Here is a 25,553-nt window from a genome sequence, read left to right on the forward strand (position 1 = left end):
TTTGGTAAACGGTGGTCCGTGTATAGCGTGTGGTTTGATTCGAAACAAAAACAATCGAACGATCGCTATTTATTTTCTGATTATTTTACTCACCCGTACAACTGTTTTGCTTCCCGCACAAAGAAGAACTAAATTTCGGTTACCGGCCGATCGCTCTGCTTACTGGAGAAACGCGACTGAACAAGAAACAAATTTTCACTTTCTGATTAACCTACTTACCATTTCGGTGCCCGGCCCATTGTTTTGCTTTCCGCACAAAGCAGAACTCTCGAACCCTCCTCCCCCCATATAAAATTTTATTCATACTAATTATTTTTTGTTCATATAGAGTGTAAGAAAATGACTGATCACTCCTCCTCGAATAAGTGCTTACGTAATAAATGTACCGTCCCAAACGACATTTCGATCAAATTACTTTTTCGGTCATATGATCTGTTTGGCCGACCGACAGTTTTGGCCATATGAAAAAATTAAGAAGCATAAAGGAAGACAGAATAAGGAGGAAGGAAGGAAGTAGAATAAAAATGAAGCAGGAAGTAGGAAGACAAATGAAGAGATGGAAGAAGAAAGAAAGATGAAGGATGAGAAGAAAGAATGAAGAAGAATGAAAAAAGAAAAAGGAAAATTGGAGAACGAAGAATGAACAATGATGAAGGTGTAAAATGTAAAATGGAGGAAGAAAGAAGAAGAATCATAAGAAGGAATAAAGAGGAAGGGGTAAGGTAGAAGGCAGAATAGATAAGGAAGAAAGAAGCGAAGAAAGAAGGAAGAAGAAGAAAGAAAGATGTGAAAAAAAGGAAGAAGATAGAATAATGAAGTAAGAAAAAGGAAGATAAAATATGGTAGATGAAAGATGGGAGAAGAAAGAAGGAAAAATAATAAGGAAGAAGGAAAGGTTAAGAATGTAGAAATAAGAAGCAAGAAAAGGAAAAAAACAAAAGACAAAAAAAGAAATAAAAGGAAAAAAAGAAAACCCTTTTTAATCCACCCTGCGGTTATAATGCCTGTCTCGTGCATTATAATAAAATAGTGTTTTGGCCATAGTCTATAGTCCAATGGGACAGGGTTTCCCATCGATTGCAAATTGTTGCGAGCAAATCGGTTAAGGATAAATACCAAAAAAGTGAGTGAGTTTTTTTTCGAACATACATACACACGCACATACATACACACAGACTAACATCATCTCAATGCATCGAGATGAGTTGATTTGCATTTAACTGGATTCTGTTTTTACACGATTTGCATTTTCCTAATTTTGCACTCATCCTAAATGTTTATCGTATATTAATTACCATGTAATTTTTCTTTGAATTATTTAGGATTTTTTGAAACATGTTGCAAAGACAAACGGCAAACGGTCAAAATTACGAGCAAAAAAAAATGTTCGAAAACAGAATCCTGTGTATAGCCTTTTCGTTACACCTTGGTGTACAAGAAAGGCAATAAAAAAGGAGGAAAGAGGAAGAAGGAAAAAAGAAGAAGATTGAAGAAGAAAGAGCGAAGATGGAAGCAGGAAGATGGAAAATAAAAGAATGCAGATGTAAGATGGAAAAAGGAGCAAGAAATTGGAAGATGGAAGAAATTAAAAGATGGCATGAAAAAGGAATGAAGGAATAAAGAAGAACCCAGTCAACACAAGATCGTATATGATGTCACAAAAGATGATAAACTGGAGACCATATAGGTACTTCCCCATACAATATGTAAGTATATCGCCTCCACTTTAGCATCTTATGTTGCATCATATAAGATTTTGTGTTGACTTGGAAGGATGAAGCAGGTGGAAACAGAAAGAAGCAAGATTATATAGGAAGAACGAAAGGAAAAGAATGAAGGGAAAAAAGCAGGAAGGAACAAGTAACAAAGATTTTTTTTTCTCATTTCACCTTTCCCTTTCTCTTTTCTCAATTTTTACTTTTCACTACTCACTTCTCATTTTACACTTCATACTTCTCAATTCTCACCTTTTATATCTCACTCCTCAATTCACTTCTGACATCTTATTCATTATAAGATATAAGTGGGGAATGCCTTATTTTATACTTCTCGCTTCAAACTTCGCAATTATCTATACTCATTTTTCTCTTCTCGCAAACTAAGGATTTTTTTAACTAGTTGACCAAACTGCATTCGGCCAAGTGATCCATTCGGCCAAATGGCGTTTGGAAAAAATGCCTGCGCTACATAATTGGAGCATGGTGACACAACAATTGTCAGCAGAAGCCGTAAGCAACAGATTTTTTTTTCAAGGGGAGTGAAGCTGCATCGGCCACTCAGAAGCACATAGGGTTACTGCTCCTGGACTTCATCTCATAGCTCCGATATTGGTCTCAAGAAAAACAAAGCAATGAAAAGGTATTTGGTTTGTTTATTATTTTTGTGATTTTTTTCAGCAGTGAGCACGCATGTTAACAAAAAGAAGCGACGAAATTGGTGCCGTATGTCTTTGTTTCGCGATGAGATGAATATATGTTCAGTGAGATGGAAAATGGAACAGGTCCCCTACAATATCTAAAAAAAACAAGCGTCAGATTGAAACACAGACACCGCTGCAGAGGCAAATTCAGACGATCGTGATGTCGTAGCTTTCAGAAAAAAAAAAACGTCGCCCAAAATTTAACCTATAGGTTAAGGCTATAGGGTAATTAGGGAGTGAGTACTAGTAATGGATCCCGTGCGTATAATGGACCCCCTGAACAAAAACCAAAAGTTTACGCTGGAATCAAAGATTTCCTGCAAATTTCCATTGGATAAAGTTGCTTCACATATCAGGGTACTTGTTCCATGCAATTGTTTTGGCTTGGGATACTAAAATTAAGTTATAATAACTAATTTGTAGAAGTAAATACGTTAGAGGGTCCATAATAGGCAACAGGAACATATGGGAATGGAACATGTAAATCAAATGGGGGGACCATAATACGTATGTAAACATACTCTCTGTTGCGTATTACTCAAATTACTCAAATTATCTAATAGAAGTCAATCTTTTGTCATTGCAAAACAAAACGCTCAGCATGAAATTGGTGTCAAAAGTCGATTTATTCAGCACTAGTCTTACTGTTTGCAATTCGTGATCATAATACCTGATTTACAGTTCGAATTTGAGTGATAATACAGCCTACTTTTCCATACCAACGGAATAGGTGCTTTAATTAGCAACCCTATAACCAGAGACCGGCGGAGTGAAAAACTGTCGAAATGGCAACGTATGAAAATGCATGAAATCATGAAAATAATACAGGCAGCACTTGAACTTTTTGCTTGCTTCTTATGGAAGCAAAAAGTAAACAAATCAAATTGGAACCGCTTTTGACGGTTCGATTGGAAACAAGATGGCGTCTTCGCCGATCTCTTATTCTAGTATTTCTAGCTTTAATGACCATCATGCCACTCAAATGAGTTGCATAAAATCCATTATATTACTCCGATAAAACCGAAACAGTTTGGCAAAAAAAATGTACGCGACATTTTTTACTCTTTTTTTTTCTTCGTGGGTAAACTGTTTCTTGCTGCTGCGTGAAAGTCTCGTGACGTCGATGCGGTAGGCTTTTGCATGAGTTTTCTTGTTTGGACTCGTGCGCAGCGCAAACAAAACAGAATCGAGTTTAATTAGATTTGATGCACAGCCTAGAAAGGGTGCTAGCCGCAAGTACTGATTTATAAGTTTTAGTCTCTAAAATTAGCAAGGAGTGATTAAATGAATATTTACATCAAAAAACGGTTACACGTTGTAAAATTATTGTACGAAGACATTTAATTGTGGGGAGAGAAAAAAGTAAATCCAAGTTCTGACTGTCGTCTGCTTGGCCGTGGCTTATGTTTTGTTTTTCTGTGACTGCATGCAAGAATGAATGGTAAAAAGAAATGTCAAACATCCCCGTCCCTTCATGACTTCTTTTTGTTGAATTAGCTTAAGTAAGTGTTAAAATAGTGTAGTCTCTGTGTCGCATAATAAATTAAATAGATTGATAGACATGACATCAGAATTTTCCAAAGGCAAGTTCATCTATCGCTTCAAGACTTGTCGAGCTTTGCAATGTGGCACGATAACATGAAATATGATTGTTCTCTGCAGCAACATGATTTATTGGTAATAATGATCATGTAAAGTAAATCAATCATTAGCGTTTTGGTACAAATTTATCAGATTTAAACCCATTTTTCCTCATTGCAAAAAATAGCGTGTGCAACTCTTTTCAAAACTCGATTTTTTTTTAGCACTTGTAGTGCTGCAAGCCTCGTTGGATAAACGTACAACTCGTGCTGAAAAAATCATCTTTTTGCAACTAGTTGCACAAACTACTGTTATGCCACTTGTAGTCTATTTGAAAACCATTCACAATCACACCATGATCGGATCATACTAAACCGTTATGCTTACCTCTGTAGTGCACGAAGTAGAAAATAAAAACATTATGAAGCACATTACTAATGTAATGAACCTTTTCCACCTTCGCAATTTTGGGAATTCGTCGAAAACTGATGACATTATGGCTTCAATCTGCACGAACTGAGAAGATAGATCTCGTGAAAAAGGGAACACAATATCAATTAAAAGATGCTTACCATACTATCAACACCCAAAAAGAACAGCATCATAAAAAATAACGAAGCCCACATTTGCGGAAATGGTAGCATCGCAATTGCCTCCGGGTAAGTAATGAACGCTAGACCGGGTCCTCCAGTCGCAACCGTCGAAACCGGAAGACCCGTTTGATCTAGAACGAAAATCATTTAATTCTCTAAAATGATATGGTCTTGAATCGAATTAACTTACGTGACAAATAACCCAACACTGAAAATACAACGAATCCCGCAAAGATGCTCGTCCCACAGTTCACGACAGGGATCAATATTGAATCGAACTTGGTGTTGTTCTTGAACTGGTTGTAGCTGGCCATATTAACGATTCCGCCCCAACCCGGTCCCAGCGAGAAGAAGATCTGAATCGCTGCATCTGCCCACACCTTCAGATTGGTGAGCTGACTCCACTGGGGCAGAATGTAGAACCGTATTCCTTCCATCGCTCCTGGTAGGGTAATTCCACGCACGAACAACACACCCAGCACCAGGAACGGAAAAGTAGCCGTGAAGTAAACCACTTTTCCAACGGATTTCACACCATTGATTAGACACGCATAGATGATCACCCAAGCGATAATGTTGCATACGAATAGCGGCCACACGATGGTTCCGGGAGATTCAATCCCATCCGAAATGTGTAGAATTTCATTGCTGCGTGAGAAAATATTGAATGTTATATGTTGTGATACAATAATTTCTATATCGTTTACTGTACTGGAAAAACTCATCAGCTGGAGTTCGCCAACGCTCTGTCGGACTTAGCATACTGTTGTTCATCAGTATCTGCGCCTTTTCTGAACCCCGCAATTCCAGGCATCGCTCCGTATTCCATTCGTTACTGCAATTCTCCCACGGTAGCTGACTTCGCAAAGATTTCCACAGAAACAAGATCGGATATGCAATGATGACGTTGTAATACGACGTGCATATGAAATTGATCACCACAATTGCCCACCCAGCTCCTTTCAGCAGCGGAGCTATTTTGAACACTGTTACGCAACCTCGGCCGGTAAACTGTCCGAGACAAACTTCCAGAAAAAACAACGGTATCCCACAGAAGAACAGCATGCTCAAGTACGGGATCAAAAACGCTCCGCCTCCGTTCCGGTAGCACAGATATGGGAAACGCCAGACATTTCCAATACCGATGGCATAGCCCAGACACGACAGAATAAACTCAGTCTTGGAGGCCCAGCTTCCACGTTCGCTCACCGAAGTCATGCTGCCTCCATGGATGAACCTCAAACGCTGACTGAAAATTATGTGTTCAGACACACCGGGTGACGACCGATCATCATCGCTCGCTTCGCCTAATAGGATAATTCCCAGGAGAAATGATTCTTCCATAGAGACAATGTACTCGCGCACTTCTTGTGACACGGTCAGTTCTCATCGGAATCATAATGGCATTCGTTACTCTTGCCAAGTTTCGGTGTGTAGAACGATATCAACTGGACGCTGCGCACCGTGTCCTTAAGCTCAATGATGGCGATGCAAATTTCGCTAATCATTTTGAAATTATGTTCGAATTTGAGACCGGTTGATACTGGTTCGCTCAAACTTTTATGAATAGGGTAACGGGAGGTAATGTTAACCCTGTAACGTTGGATCATCACGCAAATTAATCAATAATTCAGCGATAATACTTCACTTTGGAGCGAGATACAGGCATAATCCGGAGGTTTCCGACTGCAATATTTCTATTAAGATTGATTTCTTTCGGTGATGGAAGTCGGATGTAGGAAGAAAAAAATATTTGCTACTTATTAAGACATCTTAGTACCAAGCATATTTTATTTACATTACGCTAGATTCATGCACTTCTTCAACTGATAAACGCAGTAAAACTGCAGAAAAATCACTTTGACCGTTTTTTAACAGTCACTTAAGCAGGCATTGTGTGCAAAGTTTTGCCATAAACTACGTCTAGGGGGAAGGCTCGGATATAGGGGATAAAATGGTAAATTACCAAATTCGAGACCGTCACGAAATTTGGAGAGCTTTCAAACGCGAATAGCGTCTTCATCTTTCAATAGATTTTCGCGAATTTCTTATTAATCGGTTCGCAGACTCTACAGTAATTTGCCGTTCACGTCGATACTTTTTTTTAACTTTGTTTATGTTTTTTTAATCCACAGATTAAGTTCAACACCGATCGACCGATGTTGGTTATCAACGTTAAACTATTGAAAATGTTATTTCTTTCCAAAAACGGTAAAAAGATAAAATTGATCAATCCCGTTCATACATCCCCAACACGAACATCAGATTGACTTAGGGTACGTGTTTTTTGGCTCACTGCTTCGCTTTCCCTGTGTATAAAAATACCCGTGCTTCGTGTACGTGTGTCATGCTCATTTATGATTCAACGGAGAACGGACTAGGGCATCCAGAAGCGGTCCAAACGACAACGGCTGTCGAAGCGGTGGTGGTGCAGCAGACAATTTTTCGTTGCGTTGGCGGTCACAGCAGCAGCAGCGCATCGTTCACGTCCGTGGACCAATCAGATAGCGGTTTCGCGTCCAGTGGTTTTTAGTTAGTGAGATACATAATTTAAAATAAATCGGTTCTTTTCAGGACCATCATTATATTTGGAAAGAAGGTAAAGTTGCGATGATTTTTCCAAAGTTCAACCGCTAGTAAATTCTCAAGTGATTTTTGTTCGCCTAACGACTAACAAGTGGAAGTTGATTCTAAAGCTCGATCCACTTAGTATTTGGCCGTTTCTTTCCAATTACTGCGGCGCCTCTGGTGGCCGTACCGAGAAGTAAAATACATCACATCGTTGCGGAAGGTTTCATCAGTATTGATGCTCACGTTCAAAAGTTATCGAAAATGGAACGCGAGAGATGAGAACAAATTTTGCACACTCACGTTGGAAATCAAACATGGTCAGGAGCAAGGAATGTAATTGTCGCTGAAAAATGCAAAAAACAAGCGACAAAAGAGAATAGCGATAACTCTTTGTCCCCATCTGCAGAGGATAAAGACATTGTTGCGTTCCATTTTATTTGCAACAAACATGGAGAGGTAATTGTTGTGAACTTTTCAAACTGCGATAACTTGTATATTTCAGAAGTAAAACGCAAATCATGTCAACAGATGGTTAAGTTTATGTCTAATCTATGATAACTGATACTAATTTAAACAAAGACATCATCGGAAACCGACTATTTCTCAAAATGCGTGGCAGGCAATCATTGTCCTATTCTGTTGCAGTTTGGGACAAACGCTTATTGCGAGTTGAGTTTGTCCCAACATTTACAAGAGAGGATAATGTTGTTGTCATTGGCAATGTTGTTATTTTACATTCCTTGGTCAGGAGGGATGATTTCAAAGTATCTAAAATTAGCTAAATTGACTGTAAAAACTGTCAAACGTTATTGGGAAACACTATTGCCGGATCGCGTAGCACAAAACAATCGTAGAAGTGGAACATACGACCAGAAACAACAAGTGAAAGTCTGCAGAGCAGTTCGGAACCATTTTGGGAACTTTTTCGGCAAAGAAATGTCTAATTTCGTGCGGCCAAATTCTAAGTGGATCAAGCTTTAAACGAACTTTTTTCATAAAATAAAACATAGTTGCTTGTGTGTGGCATTGGACAGGCCTATTATCATGAACAGGTCTAGCATGCATGTGTCAAATGACAGATCGTGTCAGTCATCGTGAGTATACACATTCGCAGTCAGTCGATCCCACCTTCCTCGCGAGTGCAGCAGTGCAAACATGATGGGTGACAAATATGCGCGATGTTGAATTGCACATTTGGCGATCCTGCCAGGAGTTCTTAAAAATATATCGCATGAAGTCACCCATCATGTTAATAGAAGTGTGTGAAAGAAAACAATTTCGGACGTAGCCGAAAAAGTAAAAGCAACAGAGCTTTTTGTATCGGTAAGAAGAGTGACGATTAATGTAGGGTAAAGTGCCCAATAGTGGACCCCTAACCAATAGTGGACCCTCCAGCCATTTTTGCATTATTACAGCACAATGTCAACATTTTCGTATGAGATTCCATCGGGAGAACCTACCTTACAGTCCTGTGATTTGATTACATGCATTGGAAATGCTATGGAAAGTAAAATTAGATGATTTTTTACAATTCTATAAAAAATAAACACGAGAGTGTCCATTATAGGAATATTTTGGGGGGTCCATAATAGGGAAGAAGAACGTCCCGAAACGGGACATGAAAATCCAATGAAGTGTCGACTATAGGGGAGCAATTTCCTATTATGGACCCCCAAGGGGTCTACTATAGGGCGAATTCAGTTAGACTTTAAAAAGTTAATTTTGACGAATAACGTCGTGTATTTGGGTGTTTTATGTATGTATCGAGAAGAGGAGACGCAGAGCTTGTTGTTTGATATCAAGCAGAATTAATATGTTGAAAATTTCTACTTCTTATGATAGGAAGAGCAAAATTCCGCTACTAGGGGGTCCACTATTGGGCATTTTACCCTATCTTTGTCAATGGGATTCTGCTTTTTGGTTGTTGTCCACGGACCCAAATCCGATATTTTTTTCGCAACGGTTTGGACAGTTTTGTTTGCTTGCTCTAATTTGGGAGATAAATTTATCCCTCAGTGTCAAAATGCCTGAGAGAGAGAAGCCAGCTACTGACAGATCGTTTATTTACTATGTCTTCTTCTTCTTTATTTGTTTCGAAAACGTGGAAACTCAACAAATCAAAGTAACATTTCATAACGTCGGAAGCAACATTTTTCACTCCAATAAAAACTTGTTCGAATTAGCTAATTTTAATGGTTATGAACTTCCCAACGTGGAACAAACCCAATTTCTCATAATACGGGATCATTCACTTGGATAATTACGGGTTCAATTCACTGTAGCAGATGTAAGAAAAGTTGCGAACATAAATTGCCAAATAAATAATTCTGGTTACGACCATTTGAAGTTGCATCGCAGTGTTTACTTTTGCGGTTCGCAGTGACTGGATCGCGGTGACATTAGGATGAACGTAAATAAAGCGAGCTGTCTTCTCTCTCTCAGCAAAATACCATTTCTGATCTCTTTTGCGGAAGTGTGTGTGTTCGAATTTTGAATGTTTACGTTTGTTACAGAAGAAAATGATGCAAAACGCCCCCACTACTGAATAATGCAACATGATACAATCATGAAAACAATAAGCAAACTACAGTTTTAAAACGATTTTGCGCTCAAAACAAGCTCATCTTGAAAATTAAATGTTAAAATGTTCAAATGTTTCTATTACAATAGTATTGTAATGTACACGTATTCGTACTGTTCTTTGAATCTAAGTGCAATGGATTGTAATGTGTTAGAGAAATTTTCTACTTTGAGGATGGCTACGAGGTTGGCCAAGTTTTGAGAGATCGGGGTACTCTTTGGGATGGGACTTGCGAAGAGAAAGTGTAACGTCATCTGCATTCAGCCAAACGCTACTACGAACTATCAGATGCATCAAGCATCTTGAATAAAATATTTTGAATTACATTTGATTATCAAAGACTTCTCTCCTTTAAAGAGTATTAGAACATATCCGTGATGCCTAATATTATAAAGTTATGAATGTGTTTTATTCCACTTATAAATACCACTTTCACGAATTGGAAACACTTATAGTGCTATGAAAAGTCGATCAACTGTGATAAGAAGAAGAATAGAATAGAAAACTATAAATAAGAAGAATCGGTTTCGCATGCGTTGTTTCGGGGAGCGACAGAGTTCAATAAAGAGAGCTTGATTGGTGTAGCAGTAGATGAATCACAGTTCTGCGTGGTGAATGTTAACATTCAAGTAAATGATCACAATAATGCTTGGTAGGACACCCGCATTCAAGTGTTTCTTGGTGGGATGCCCGCAAGAAGAATAGTGTTATTGTGGATCGGACTGATCACAATTCTGCGTGTGGTGGGACGCCCGCAAGAAGAATAGTGTTATTGTGGAGCGAAATGATTACAATTCTGCATGGTGGGACGCCCACAAGAAGAACGGTGCTATTGTGGATCGGAATGATCACAATTTTGCGTGGTGGGACGCCCGCATTCAAGTGTTTCTTCCTCTGCGTTGGTGGGACGCGCGCAAGAAGAATAGTGTTATTGTGGATCGGAATGATCACAATTCTGCGTGGTGGGACGCCCACATTCAAGTGTTTCTTCCTCTGCGTTGGTGGGACGTCCGCAAGAAGAACGGTGTTATTGTGGATCGGAGTGGTCACAGAATCTCTTGCTCAGCGATGGTCGATGACCTACAAGTAGTTTGGTGTTGTAGATCCGAAAGGTCACAGGTACACAAGAGATTTGATTTAACTGAGATTAGATATTCGGCCATGATTTGGAGCTGTTTATCAAGATTTTTTTTATTAACGGTATCTGGTTTTTTTTTTTGCTGGTTGTTTCACAACTGTGAATGCACAGTGGAATGGACGTGTGTTCGAAAAAAAAGTAGAAGTAGTGGTAGTGATTTGAAGTACAAGTGAAATGTTACTTTACGAGTTGCAAGTACAATTGCGAGTCGTGACGCCCACTGCACGGGAGTTCCTTGAGAGTGGTTTCCCAGATGCATGTGTGCCACCATTTAAGTGTGTTCTTCGATTATGAAATGAGATGCTCGCAATACAATGGTGTGCCTGGAATGATTGTTTGCTGCAAGATGCTTTTGTATCATGATGAGAGAGTAACCAAATGATACATAATATGTCGTAGGTGTTATGTTTTTTCATGCAGAAGAAAATGGTGATAGCTTTGTTTTGGAGAAGAGGGGAGATGTGTGGCATTGGACAGGCCTATTATCATGAACAGGTCTAGCATGCATGTGTCAAATGACAGATCGTGTCAGTCATCGTGAGTATACACATTCGCAGTCAGTCGATCCCACCTTCCTCGCGAGTGCAGCAGTGCAAACATGATGGGTGACAAATATGCGCGATGTTGAATTGCACAGCTTAGATTCGGTAGCGGAAACATGGCGTCAATGTCGATCCGAGCAGCGGTTATTCGAAGGGTGGTTGCTGCAGCGATTGGAAATGAATTTTATTCAAAGCGCAAAACATATTCGCTTGGCGACGGTACAAAGTTGCCATCGGTAACAAATCTCAAGCACGTGTCGGAATGAGACGATTCAATAAATTTATTTGCATGATGACTGAAGAAAAATCTATAGCGTCAGTATCGGTCGTAACAATGCCGTCGTCGGGTGTTTGCCCTCGAAAATGTATTCACTGTGGAGAATGCCTCCGAAAATGTATTCATGAGAGAAGGTTAATCCGAGATTAATTTTCTTCAAAATACAAAACATAATCGCTTGGTGGCGGCATAATGTTCCCATCGACAGAAGAATCTAAAGTACGTGCCGGAAGAAAATTGGATGGCGTTAGTATTGGTGGTCGTCTGCTTGTGATTCCGCTATCGACGGCATCGTTACAATCGAACTGTCTGTCATCGTGAAGGTTCCCCCAAAAACACGCGACGCGACTGTCGCGACGCGATTCTATCGCTTGGCGACAACGATTCTGTCGCCGTTGGTATAGAAGCGTAAATAGAACATTGCCTGCAGCGACCCAACGATAGAATCGCGGCGACTAGTTGTCGTCGTCGCGGCGATGAAATTGCTTAGATCTGGGTGAGCCTTAAAGTGATTGTGTTTTGTATTGTGATGAATATTCGTCACGGATCAACAGGTTTTACTTTCTCTTTAACAAATCATGACCCTGGGTAAAAAAAAGAAAGTCAGTATTTTGTAAGAAAATGTTGATATTTGCTGACGACAACCAAATCAATGAAGGATGAATTTCCACAGCAATCACCCACCGATTGCCATCGCTCTGACCGACATTGGGGCCACGATTCCGCGGCCCACGCTAAGCGGCTTATTGTTTGGGCGTCAATAATTTGTTATTAAGGGTCTGTCTCATTTGGAGAATTAATCTGAAATTAAACTTAAAAGTGACATTTCAATAATTATCAAATAACCCTGCTCGCAGAGCAAGATCTTTTGACAGATATCGAATCATTTTGCATCGATGTCTTATTGGAATTGCTGGGCAGCACAAGCAATTCTTATTACCGGGTTATTTGCTAATTTTTGAACTGTCACTTTTAAGTTAAATTCTCCAAATGAGACAGACCCTAAGATGTTTAGACGAAAACTTGCTCCAAACTACATGAAAATCAACGTTTTTACTACTGTTATGTGACAAATTTTCAAGCCCATACTTGAAAATATGTTTTAGTGTGTTACTTGAGAGTAGCCTTTCGATGCACGACTTTTATTAGATGTGTAGTTGTGTAGGGCCCTTCTTAGCCGTGCGGTAAGACGCGCGGCTACAAAGCAAGACCATGCTGAGGGTGGCTGGGTTCGATTCCTGGTGCCGGTCTAGGCAATTTTCGGATTAGAAATTGTCTCGATTTCCCTGGGCATAAAAGTATCATCGTGCTAGCCTCATGATATACGAATGCAAAAATGGTGACCTGGCTTAGAAACCTCGCAGTTAATAACTGTGGAAGTGCTTAATGAACACTAAGCTGCGAGGCGGCTCTGTCCCAGTGTGGGGATGTAATGCCAATAAGAAGAAGAAGTTGTTTTTAATTGAAAGGTCACTGTACGGTGATCTGGCCGATTTACTGGTCAATTCACTGTTTTCAGCAATGGAAAACACGTACCTACACGCAAAAAAAAGCGTTCATGAATTTGTGATGTAACGAGTTCACGGTGTATTTTTTCGGGAACAACAGTCACGGATTCGGCAATACAGTCATGTTTTCTGGAACGTTCTGGAAAACATGACAGGTGTTCCCAAATCCACAAATTAAATCACGGTGTTTTTTTGCTAGTTCACGAATTCAGGAACGCTTTTTTTGCGTGTAGAGTCCTGCGATGAATCGGACATTTAACCCAAGTATGCTTTCTTGGGAAATGGGCTTGGTATGTTTCATCTGCTTGTGGTTTTCTCAGCACAGCACACACGGCAGATATGTTAGCAACTTGAAAGAAACATTTGAAGGACCAATTTGAATGACATATTGAACATTCGAGCCCAGACTGTTTAATATTGATTTTAATTTTAGCACAGCTGAAAATGATCCTATAGACTCTATGTACACTTAGTGTACAAGAAAGGAAAAATAAATTGATTGAAAGAAACCTCGAACGTTTCAGCTACTAATTTCATCGTACCTATATTTCATTCGCATGACTGATTTTCAAAACTAAATGATTATTCATAAGCCGACAGAAGCAAAGCAATAAAACAAGCAAGAACCACTGGCTGTGTATTTTGACAATCCTTTCACCATCGTTTATTAATAATATTTCCTATCTAGAATTATGAACCAAATTCCATTAATCAGTATAAAAGCAGATGGGTCAACATACTTAACATCAGTCAATCAAGTGTTCTACTTGTGCAACTAGTCTCACCAATCAAGAAAGTGAATATGAAGGTAATAAAAAACATGAACTTGAATCACCATGATATAATATATTCGCAATCTTTTTAGGTCCTCATCGCCATCCTAGCTCTGGTTATGGCCATCAGCGCCAATGCTTCTCCTTCGCCATATGTCCAAGATGTTGCGACCTACTCCAATCCATGGCCACTGAAGACAAGCACGGTTTGGCCCGCATACGGTGGATTGTACGGTGGTAAGGTTGCTGTGGTCCCAGATGTTGCATACGGAAAGTACGCCTACCCGAACGTGTATGGAAGTTGGCCTGTGAATGGCAAAAACTGGGGATACTCTTCGCCGGTTGTCGCCGTTGGTGCTAAGGTAGTTGACAATGGACTGTGGAATTATGGTGGCTATGGATATGGCAAGAACTGGGGATACTCCGCGCCAGTTGGTGCCAAGGTGGTGGACAATGGTTTGTGGAACAATGGCGGCTACGGTTATGGATACGGACTAGGGCATAATAAGTATTGGTATTAGTTACCATATGAAATTCATTTTAATAATAAAAAAGCATTACCGCAACATGGCTACGCCTTCATTACTTCTTGTAAATTATATTCAACAATCCAGAAGTGATATAGCCAAGTTGTTCAGGACATTGTTCACTTGTCATAAAACGAATAAGTATGGGGAGATTCCCCAGTTACGGACACCTGTATGGCTTCAACGCTAAATCTTATACATAAAAATGAATTTCTGTCTGTCTGACTCTTATAGACTCGGGAACTACTAAACTGAACTTGTATGCAGAGGTTTTCGGGGCTTGGGGGTTCTTTGGATTGTTCGAGACTCCTCCCCCCTTAGGAAAGGGGCCCCCCATACAAATGAAACAGAAATTTCTTCATAACTCAAGAACTAATCAAAGAATAAATCAATTTTAGGCGAAACGAAGTTCGTCGAGTCTGCTAGTTCCCAATAAGAAAATTATTTTGAGCTTTGGTGGAATGTCTTCAATTATCATAAGACGAGTTTGTACCATCAAACTTAATTTTTGGATTATCTACATTTTTTTAATTATGTGGGTTATGTTGACTGGCATACAATATATACAGTATTATTTATATATTATTTGATATAATATTTGCATACAAATCCGCCCAGCCCGTTGTTGGAGAATAGAGTGTGATGCTCTCGAATAATAAACAAGGTGTGCTCGCTTGACTGTAGATATACAACAGTAAAGCGCAAATCAAGCATCCATAGTATACTCAATTTGCAAAAAAAGAGCTAACCGCGGTGGAGATTGGTACTCGGATTCTGATGGCTTCTCCGTAAACGTGACCTTTAAGTGGTCTTGTTGTGTAGGGGTTATCACGCCTATCTAGAGAGTAGGAGGTTGAGGGTTCGAGTCCCTCCAAGGCACGTGGATCTTTTTTTTGCAAATTTCTTATCAATTTGTCCATTTCGAAACATGTGCTGTGCATATGCACAGCCATGATATTTAACAAAAAACCAACTTAATTCACTGAGTGGTGATACTGCCTTTCTCGCATTTAGCCAAGACACCAACCTTATATGGTGCTTATATATGTAGTTCGATTCCATTTTCTTAATAACTTTTAAACACAATGGTTTATCCTTATCAATTTCAACAGTGATCAACAAGGCTTTGTCTTCTGTTGAATGCAACTTGTTGCGAGAAAATCGGTTAAGAATTACTATATAAAAAAGAGGCTAATGTTTTTCGGTTTTTGTGTGCACACACACACATACACACATACACATACACACGGACAGACAGACATTTGTTCAGCTCGACGAGCTGAGTTGATTGGTATATAACATCATGGGTCTCCGAGACTTCTATAAAAAGTTCGATTCTGGAGTGAAATGAAAGCCTTTCGGTACAACTTTGTATACTGCAAAACTATTCAAACTTCAAAAGCGATGCGTAAATCACAGACATAATCAAACGATCTAAGTTTCTGCACAGTTTTGAAAATTTGAATATAAACCATGTTGTGGCGAAGTGATATTTTCCACCGAATTCAACATCAAATGTACAAGCCTTAAATTAAAATCGAATTTCAAGATTCGTTTGATTTTGTATTAAGCTATACTAAAGTAAGTGGGATTATATTTATTCGAAGCCAAGTAATTACGAACACCAGCTGTTGATCAGTTCAACGAGATTAGGGTTCTCCAACATTGTCTCATGGGTACCTTCAATCATTCGATGGGTGATTTCTTTTGTAGTACACAACGAAAGCGCATAATCCTCTTCAATATCCGCAATCGATCCCATCGTAGGTCGAACCAGAAAGATTGGCACACTTAATTGTTCACATTCCTCCAGGTTGAACAGCGCCGCCATTTTCAGTCTCCTAAACAAAGCTTTTGACGTTTTTCTCGTGTAATTTGTTGAATATGGGTTATGCTCTGCTGCTATTTCGATAAACTTTTCAATTTGTTCTTCAAATGATCGCTCTTGCAAAATAGAAGATATGCTTTCTACGGGTAGATGTTTAAAGGTCATGACAGCCATTGCAATAATAACTGCCTTTTGAATGTGTTCATCCGATGTGTTGCCACTGAGTTGTTTGAGTGCTAGCTGTTTTAAAAATTTAGGGGCGCCATCTATCAGAAAAATCCTCCCGTTTTTATCCCTCTTCTGAAGCTGCCTTATTAGCTCCATTCCTACGAAAGCTCCGAATGAGTATGCTATTATAGCGTAATCGTTAAGACCGAGACTGCATATTTCGTCGATGATTGAATCAACTATTGCGGGAATGCTTTCCCTGTCTAGTGTTTCTGTTAACTGAAGCACGTACACCGGAGCTTTCAGTTGAGCTGCCAGGGACCTGAGCGCGTTACCTGCAACACCTTCTATACCAGGTATGAGAATGATCGGGCGACCGCCTTGGCTAGCTGATGGTACACGTAAGAGTGTTGTGCTACTGGTTTCCTCATTTCCCAAATTCCGCATCAACATTTGCAATTCAAACGCCTCAGGCTCGTCTCCTGCATTTTCCCGATTTTGTTCTGCTAATTTTACTTCGTCAACCATCTTGATCAATTTTGCGAACGTCAACGTTCTCAATTCTTGTCGCGACAAAGAAACATCGAAATCTCTTTCTAGCAACTGTTTGATTTCGACCGCCATCAAGGAATCCATTCCAACATCCGCCAAAGTGCTCTCCATGGATAGCGACTTCAGATCTCTAATACTCATTATGTGCATCACAGCTTCGATAACATTCTTCGATCCACTACCAGATCGTTTCTCCGCAACAACCATACTGGCCACAATAGGAGCATCGCATGTAAGTAAGTAATCCATCTCGTGCAGACACGAAGAAATGCGTTGCTGCAAGGTTCCCCCGATTTCCAGGTCGATCTTATCTTCTGCCATGTCTGCTACCAGTCCAACCTCTCCGATAGCTCCCCACTGTATTGCTTTGGCTGGCAAACCATCCAAATGTCTTCGTTCGATGATTCGCTCCATCACGGAGTTAGCCATTCCATAATTACTCTGACCTGCATTGCCCCGTCCACAGGAAACGCTCGAGAACACTACGAACTGCTTCAACTGTGGACACAGTACACGACTAACTCTGTCCAGGTGTTCGGTAGCCTTTGCTTTCGGCGCCAGACATTCAACGAATTTATCCACTGATTGATTGTCCAATATGGCATCGCACAGTTTCACAGCCAAGTTAAAGATAGCTGAGACTGGACCGAATTGGGCCGATTTTTGAAGAAGTGTGCGACAGCCATCCTCTGTAGTAACATCCGCCGTTGAGATATGGATGAGGGCTCCATAGCTGTTCCACGTTCTGTTCAAATGAAAAGTAAGAACTATTCATGTATCAATGGTTCATTGCAAAAAAAAAACTATTTACTTGATTCTATAATCCTGATATGGTTTGGTGATACCGCGACCAGAACTGATAACCAGCTTTCTACAACCTCGAAGCACAAGCCAATCAGCCAATTCCAAACCAAATCCACCCAATCCGCCAACAATTATGTACACCTGAGACGGGTTGCAGTGTACTTTAGAGAGATAAGTCATCGGTATCGTCTGAATATCAGTATCCTTTTCGCGAAGCTTTATTAGAACTTTTCCAGTGTGCTTGCCGCTTGCCAAATACCGCATCGCTTTTTCCAGCTCATCCCCGCCGAAAACAGTTGTATTGAGAGGCTTTAGAAGCCCATCTTCGTTTGCTTTTGAAATGATGTCGTGCATTATCTAGAAAAAAAGGGGAAGAAATTGTTTGTTATTAAGAATCATTTTCCCTGGTACGTATTATGAGATTTGTTTAAAGCAGTGAAAAAAACTACAATCCTAATCTCAACAGTAAGGTCGCCTTCAGTCTTTATTACTTGGCTCAATTGGAGTACGAGACTCTGAATATGACCTCACTGTTTAGGTCGCAATGCATATCTGTAAAGTTATAAAGTGGTGGAATTAAATGGAATAGTCTGCTTACTAACAATATCTTGTGGTATACGTTTTATGCATTTTCTGGGTTTTTGTTTTGCTTTTACATATATCTATTGAATATGAAATCATGAATATTAATCCACAAACCTTCTTAACTGTTGAAGAATCCCGCGTGATTGCATCCAACATTATACTCGTGAATGTTATTCCGTTTTTGAAAAGTTCCATGGAGATTTGGGAATCCCTCGCCATATCAAATTTTCCGATTTCCAGAAAGTGTCCACCTTTCGCCAGACATCTAATAGAGGCATAGAACATCTCTTCAGAAAGCGAGTTCAACACATAGTCCACTCCTCTCCCTTTGGTCCTTAGCTTGATCATTTTCTCAAAGGAAACATCCCGTGAATTTCCGATATTCTCTCGCTTCAAAGCCGGAAACTTTGACAACAGGAATTTGGATTTCTCTGCAGTTCCAACTGTTGTAAACACTTCTAACCCATGTTCAAGAGCAACGTGTATTGCTGCCAATCCTACACCACCGCTTCCGGCATGGATCAACACCGATTGCCCCTTCCGTATGTGAGCCTTTACAAAAAATGCTATCAATACGGTGCCGTATACGATCGGAACAGTGCAAGCCTCTTCCAAGCTCCAAGAATCAGGTACAGGCCAGGTCAAGCAAGGATCTGCCTCAACCATCGAAGACAGCGATCCTGAAGGCAGAACCCCCATCACTCGTCTACCATCCTCCATTACCCCAGAAAATTCGTACCCAAGATCACAATCCTCCTCTAGTCGATGCGAAGACATCACATCCGATGACAATCTTCCAGTAGCCATCATGACGTCCCGGAAGTTCAGCGAGCAGTACGATACTCTTACCTTATTAGGAACGAAATCTTTCTCGTTGAGTGCTCCCGTGAACCACATCATCGACGAAAGATCACCCCTCGTTAGATTGTTTGCATAACAATGACCACGCACAGCTTCCGTTTTCGGCAATTTTGGTAACAGATGGTGACGATAACTGCCCCAGGTTCCGTTTCGCAGCACGTTGAACACCAACCCTAGATCCAATTGGTGTTTGTAGAAAGCATCATCCAGTGCGAAGCTCGGAGCCGTCGGGTCGTCAATAAATAAACATTGAATGTTTTGCATTTTTGGCTCTTTCCGGATGCAATTTACCAGTCCAACGATTCCCGAAATCGGATCGTTCTGGGAGTATAAGACCACTGATCGATTTTTGATTACTTGTTTAAGATCGGCCAGCCAGTTTATTTCCGGATCTAGCCTGATAGCTATCGGGGATTCCATGTAGGTTTTTCGCTGCAAACAAATCAGGGTTTCGTGTTCATCGACGTGGAATGAAGAAACAAGGTTGAACTGCTCCGGAACAGTCAGATCGTCACCGTTGAAGCCATGTTTCTCTCGAACAATTATGAATCCATGATCATTGAGTGCACCAATGGCATCGTGAATAAATGTTGAATCGTTTAGTGTGTTACTTGTTATCAAAAACAACTGGTTTGTCTGGCTGGAAAGCCTTTCATCTAGAACAATGACATCGCCGAGTTCAGAATGTTTGGAACTTAGAAGAGTCATGTGGGATTGTACCAAAGGCAGATCATTTACTGCTTCTCCGAACATTTGTACTATGGTTTGTGAGCAGCTGTCGTGAATTTCGGTAACGTTAACAGTAATGGTTGGAACGTTTTCCAGAGCCAATTGCACTATCATTCGAATGGCTTCCTGTATTGATATATTATCACCAGAGTGGAAAGGAACAAACTGATATGTTTCTAAAACAGGACTCCCGGGTGGGTTTCTACGATTTATGCTACTGGCTCGCATGTTATGGATCATCACCGATCCACAAACCGAAGTATTTGTCACCAAACATGTTCTCGATGTGAAGAACTCACAACCTTCTCCACATTCATCGATCTTCGCCATGTGAGCTCTGGGAGAAATACAAAGTTTCTCAATAGCTGTCGGAACCACCAGTTGCCGGCTATCAGTAGCAATGATTCCGATCTGCAATAAGCAGTCCAAAAATGCAACCCAGTTGCCTTTCCACTGTATCCTTGCCATCGAACCGTCAGCCTTAGCTTCCAAAACCGATTTGAACAACCCCGAATAGTAGTATCCTCTGAGGCGAAGCTCTTTGTAGAAATCACGAGTAGGAAGCTTTGCCACTGAACTCGCATGAGCACTAGCGACGTCCTCCACGCTCCCTGACCATTCCCGGACATACCCAGTCACAACAACTGTATCGCCTTCTATTATCTGGAAACATGGTGAAGAAGTGTAAACCAATAATTATAATTCAGATGAAAATACCTCAAAATATCCGGAGGCCTCTTCGACTGAAATCATGAACCGAATAGTTTGACCATTGGCGATGCTGGTCGCACGTAGAAACCTCAAGTCCTCGAATTCTATTGCAAAGTCATCCGAATCGCAATGCGAAAGGTAGGCTACATGGTCCCAAATTATTTTCAAATACCCAGTCGCCGGAAACAGTATCCTGCCATCGATGTTATGCCCTTCGATGTATTTCCAGGCCTGACTCGATGAGGGGATATTGATTGTCGTAATCCGAGACTTCCTGGTTTGATCCCACGTGTACTTCACTACATGGGCATCCTCTCGGTGATCCCAGCGAATCAATGGTGCGATCATCGGCGTTCCTCGTGAAACAGGATACTGAACGGGAGGGTACAGGTGAGAGACATTCAGGTTCTGAGATACCAAAAATAACCTGAAATTAAAATTTGTGTCACTTGTTGTCAAACTGTCTAAATAGAAACCACAGAACTTACTGGCCAATTACGCTCAACAGTCGACTGATCGCATCAGTAGACTCCGCACCGGGCGATAGGTAACGTGAATGCCGCTGCAGAATCTGAAGGACTTTTTCGCAAGTTTGGGAACATCCCAGTTGTAGCACGTTCGTATAGCAAGGGACACGTTCGAGCAGGTAAACAATCGAAGATGCATCATGCAGTGCTGGAGAATGGAAAATTGAACATCCCTGGGGTAACCTTGCAGTTATCCATTTGTCTGACGGATTGATAGCCTTAGATAGAACCACGTTTACGGTTTGACGTAGAGTGTTGCTCAAAGCAGCAGAGCAATCGGTAATCGAATGCAAGTTCAGGAAAGATAGCTTCTCTGCGAAAAACCCGGATGATTTCAATTGATGAACTTGCTCGCTTAGATCTCTTTCTGATGATGTCAGAACACAAAATGACTCTGATTTATGCTTAAGAATGCTCTTAATCGGTAACTGATTGAGCTGAGAGTTCATTAGGACAAAAGCAGTGGCATCACAAATTGCATGACTATCTGAATAAACCAGTCCATGCCAAAATGCCAGTTTAAGAACTTGCTCCAATGTCAAGCAATTGTCTACATATGCGCAAGTGAACTGTCCGATTGAATGACCTCCGTAGAAATTGAAAACGCCTCCCATCGTAATCAACAGATCTACAATTGATAACTGTAACACCGTGGAACCGACCATGTTGTAGAGAATATTCTTTTCCGGCGCATGTGCCTTGTAAAGATCGAACTTCAAAGTTTTAAGAACATTGCCACATTTAGCGTAGAACAAATCCACTGCAGAAATTCTCCTCAGCGTATCCAACTCTTGTTTCCAGTTGAGATTTATTCCACCGAAAATGACAACAGTGGGAAAAGAATCTATTTTCACCCGTTCAATTCGCGATTCTTTCAAAATGGCCGAGTTGTTACCATTATTTTGAAAAATTCCAAATCCACGATAACGATGACCTTGAATTGGTTGCTTTTCAATATCATGCAAAAGCCCAATGAATTCAGCGTCCAGTGGTCTCTCACTTATGTCCTGCAGCATACATTCAACCGCTTCTTTGGTACTTCCAGACCACAACACTACACGTGGCAAATCGTCTTCCGGAACGCCGTGATTCTTCTTTTCCTTCAAATTCCGACACAGCAACGTGTGAGCATTCGCTCCTCCAAACCCAAACGAGTTGATGCCAATCAACGATCCCCCTAACGATGTAGGCTCTGAAACGACCTTCAGCCGACCCTCGACCAATGCTGGTATATCCTTTCTGCATTCTGTGAAGTTTATGTTTGGCGGAATCAAGTCATTCTCCATTGCGATAATGCATTTTGCTATTGAACAAACCCCTGCAGCTGCTTCCGTATGACCTATACTTGACTTCACTGAACCCACGAGCAAAGGTCTATCTCGACCTTTACAATAGACTTTGTCTATCGCATCGCATTCCTCCGGATCACCCACAATCGTACCGGTGCTATGAGCTTCAACATATACCACCTCCGTAGGACTTATCCCAACTTCATTGTAGATTTCCTGCAGCAACTGCTGTTGAACCAGCCCAGACGGAAACGTTATCCCTTCCGTTTTGAAGCCGTCGCAGTTTGCCTTCGAATGCACAATGTGGCTATAGATGCGTTTAGCATCCTTAGCCTTCTGGATAAACACCGCACAAACAGCCTCTGATCTCGTATATCCCGAAGCGCCCTTGTCCATCGGTCGGCAGTAACCATCGCTCGCAAGCACACCAAGCAATGCAAACTGATATGATATGAACGGGTGCAACGTTAAATTCGCCCCAGTCACTATGGCCGCATCGCAATCTCCACTCAAAATGCTCCTATATGCAACATCAATCGCGTACAACGAACTGCTGCAGGCCGAATCAATAACCAGACTTGGTCCTTTCAAGTCAAACGTATAAGACAGTCTAAGCGCACAGTACGATTTGTTGAACCTTCAATGACACCATATTGAAAACGAAAGCTGATAACAAATAACTTCAGAAACTTACGCTTGCAACCCCAAACCCTTTTCGACATTTCCCAGAGCGGAATAATACATTCGTGCTCCGGACTCCGAGAAGCACACTCCACAGAAAACACCCGTTCGGGTTCCTCGCAAGCTTTCCGGATTGATCCCCGCATCCAGAATGGCTTCGAAAGCATGCTCCAACGACATCCATTGCTGCGGGTCCATCGTGTCGCGTTGTCGTCGGTTATACCCGAAAAACTGATTGTCGAATTTCTGCAAATTGTTGATCTTCCCGAACCGCCGCGGAATGGCCTGTATGGAGTGGGAGAAACGAGTCTCCTTGTCATCCACGAGATCGCGCATGTCGTACAAATTGCGGGCAAATTCTCGCACATTATCCGACTGTGGAAAACGTCCCGCTATGCCAGAGATGACCACACTTTCGCCGGATTCCGTCAATTTAACGTCACTTAGTGGCATTTCGGTTGCTACTGCCGTTCAAGGGTAAACTGCAAAATATCACTGCACTGAACTGAGGTTCAATCAACCGCCGCGCTGATATTTATAGTGGACGAAATCCAAACGTAAGGTGGCCTCGCTTGACCTGGTTATTCTGATTTTGAATGCCTAATTGAAGCATATCGATTGGCGTGTAACCAACCTTGCACTCGAATTTTTCGCGTGATGAGCCCTGACGGTGATAATTTGCAGTATGATATGGCGCGTGCTGACATATTGCTTTGCATTGGTCGGGAAAAATTAACATAAACGGTGGCAGGCACCGATTACGTTCAATATGTGCATATCAAGGATAGAAGGGAAATGGTGTCGCATAAAGAGAATCTCCTTTCTATCATGATATCCAATAGAATAACGATAGTATTCGCAATGCTTGTTAAGCTTTCCGAGAAATGGTTTGTTAAAGAGTGATGCGTCGGATAAAGTGTTCTTCAATGTAGACTTCAGACAACCTTTTTGCTAAAAAATATTTCTATCAACCAATCAATTTCGGGTCAGACCTAGATCGCCGGAATATTTTATAATTAAATTTGGAAGTCATCATTGAGGATGCAAATAGAAGACAATGAATTTGTAATGCCCATCAGAGTCAAGATCTGTACTACACGCTCAATTTCATCTTCTCAGTGATTGAGTGAAATTATATTGCCGTCTCTTCTTTTCTGAAGGAAGTTTTACTCAGTTTCCGTCAAAGCAAGACAACTCATAGTTTTAAGTTCATAAATGAGACAAAAACCATAAAAAAAAGTTTGAGATGTAACGTCATTAATGTTGCGTTATTTTTTTGCATGGATCGACTTTTCTAATGGTTTTTTTAACAGTTAATGATAACAGGTGACAACGGGAGATTTTTTCATACAGTTTTTAGACTAACTTTTTTTCTGCTTGTTCAGAAGGAATTAAAATTAGGAATCGGTAACTTAGTAGGCAAGTATATCCTGAAAATCAGGCCACGTCTCAAGGTCAATAAATTGGACACACACAAGGACAGAGATTCTAATTTACAGATTGAGTTCATTTTCGATTCTTTTTCACCACATATTTTTCAATAGTTCGATTCTTTCCGAAACATTAAGAATCATTCAAAGTTTTGCTGAATGATTCGAAATCATCCATTGTAAACGCTCCAAAAACAAACTTTTTATAGGATGCCCGGAGACCCATAGCCTTTATGTATACTTATTATTTATTCAGACTAAGGCCGAAGTGGCCTGTGCGGTATGTAAGAGTCTTCTCCATTCGGCTCGGTCCATGGCTACACGTCGCCAGCCACGCAGAGTCTACGGAGGGTCCGCAAGTCATCTTCCACCTGATCGATCCACCTTGCCGGTGCGCACCTCGCCTTCTTGTGCCCGTCGGATCGTTGTCGAGAACCATTTTCACCGGGTTACTGTCCGACATTCTCGTACGATTTCCAGCCACTATGCGTCTCCGAATTTCTCTGCTGGTATCATTTTCGGCAATACCAGTGAGCCCAACCAAGTACACAAATTCTTCCACCACCTCGATTTCGTCACCACCGATGCAACTCGCGGTGGGTGGCTCACATTGTCTTCTCTTGAACCTCTTCCTATCATGTACTTCGTCTTCGACGTGTTGATGACCAGTCTGATCCGCTTGGCTTCCCTCTTCAGTCTGATGTAGGCTTCCACCATCTTCTCAAAGTAACGTGCCATAATGTCTATGTCGTCGGCTAAGCCAAATAGCTGGACGGACTTATTGAAAATTGTACCACTCGTGTTAATCCATGCTCTTCGTATTACCCCTTCCAAAGCCATGTTGAATAGCAGACACGAAAGGCCATTACCTTGCCGTA

General features: G+C 41.0%; 3 protein-coding genes across 3 annotated transcripts in view; 1 reads left to right on the plus strand and 2 right to left on the minus strand.

Moving 5' to 3' along the window:
• The window catches only part of LOC134210328 (sodium- and chloride-dependent glycine transporter 1), a 9,138-nt gene extending 3,037 nt beyond the window's left edge, over positions 1–6,101 (minus strand). Inside the window, exons 1-5 of the mRNA XM_062686376.1 lie at positions 6,008–6,101; positions 5,306–5,900; positions 4,784–5,241; positions 4,573–4,724; positions 4,388–4,516 (exon numbers count right to left, since the gene is read on the minus strand). Coding sequence (XP_062542360.1) covers positions 4,388–4,516; positions 4,573–4,724; positions 4,784–5,241; positions 5,306–5,900; positions 6,008–6,101 — 1,428 coding nt within the window. The remainder of the gene's footprint in view (positions 1–4,387; positions 4,517–4,572; positions 4,725–4,783; positions 5,242–5,305; positions 5,901–6,007) is intronic.
• Positions 6,102–13,885: 7,784 nt separating this feature from the next.
• LOC134217849 (uncharacterized) lies at positions 13,886–14,553 on the plus strand. Its single transcript, XM_062696667.1, has 2 exons — positions 13,886–14,018; positions 14,076–14,553. Exons 1-2 carry the CDS (start codon positions 14,013–14,015, stop codon positions 14,502–14,504), a joined length of 435 nt encoding a protein of 144 aa, XP_062552651.1. The 5' UTR covers positions 13,886–14,012; the 3' UTR covers positions 14,505–14,553.
• Positions 14,554–16,052: 1,499 nt separating this feature from the next.
• Positions 16,053–23,735, minus strand: LOC134213474 (fatty acid synthase-like). The gene is made up of 6 exons (XM_062692555.1): positions 23,259–23,735; positions 21,237–23,201; positions 20,755–21,175; positions 18,562–20,700; positions 17,870–18,219; positions 16,053–17,803 (listed from the first exon to the last, which is right to left on the minus strand). The coding sequence occupies exons 1-6, from the start codon at positions 23,696–23,698 to the stop codon at positions 16,126–16,128; spliced, it is 6,993 nt and encodes a 2,330-aa protein (XP_062548539.1). The 5' UTR covers positions 23,699–23,735; the 3' UTR covers positions 16,053–16,125.
• Positions 23,736–25,553: the final 1,818 nt, after the last annotated feature.

Source organism: Armigeres subalbatus, chromosome 2 (genome assembly GCF_024139115.2).
Source record: "Armigeres subalbatus isolate Guangzhou_Male chromosome 2, GZ_Asu_2, whole genome shotgun sequence".
NCBI classification, from domain to species: domain Eukaryota; kingdom Metazoa; phylum Arthropoda; class Insecta; order Diptera; family Culicidae; genus Armigeres; species Armigeres subalbatus.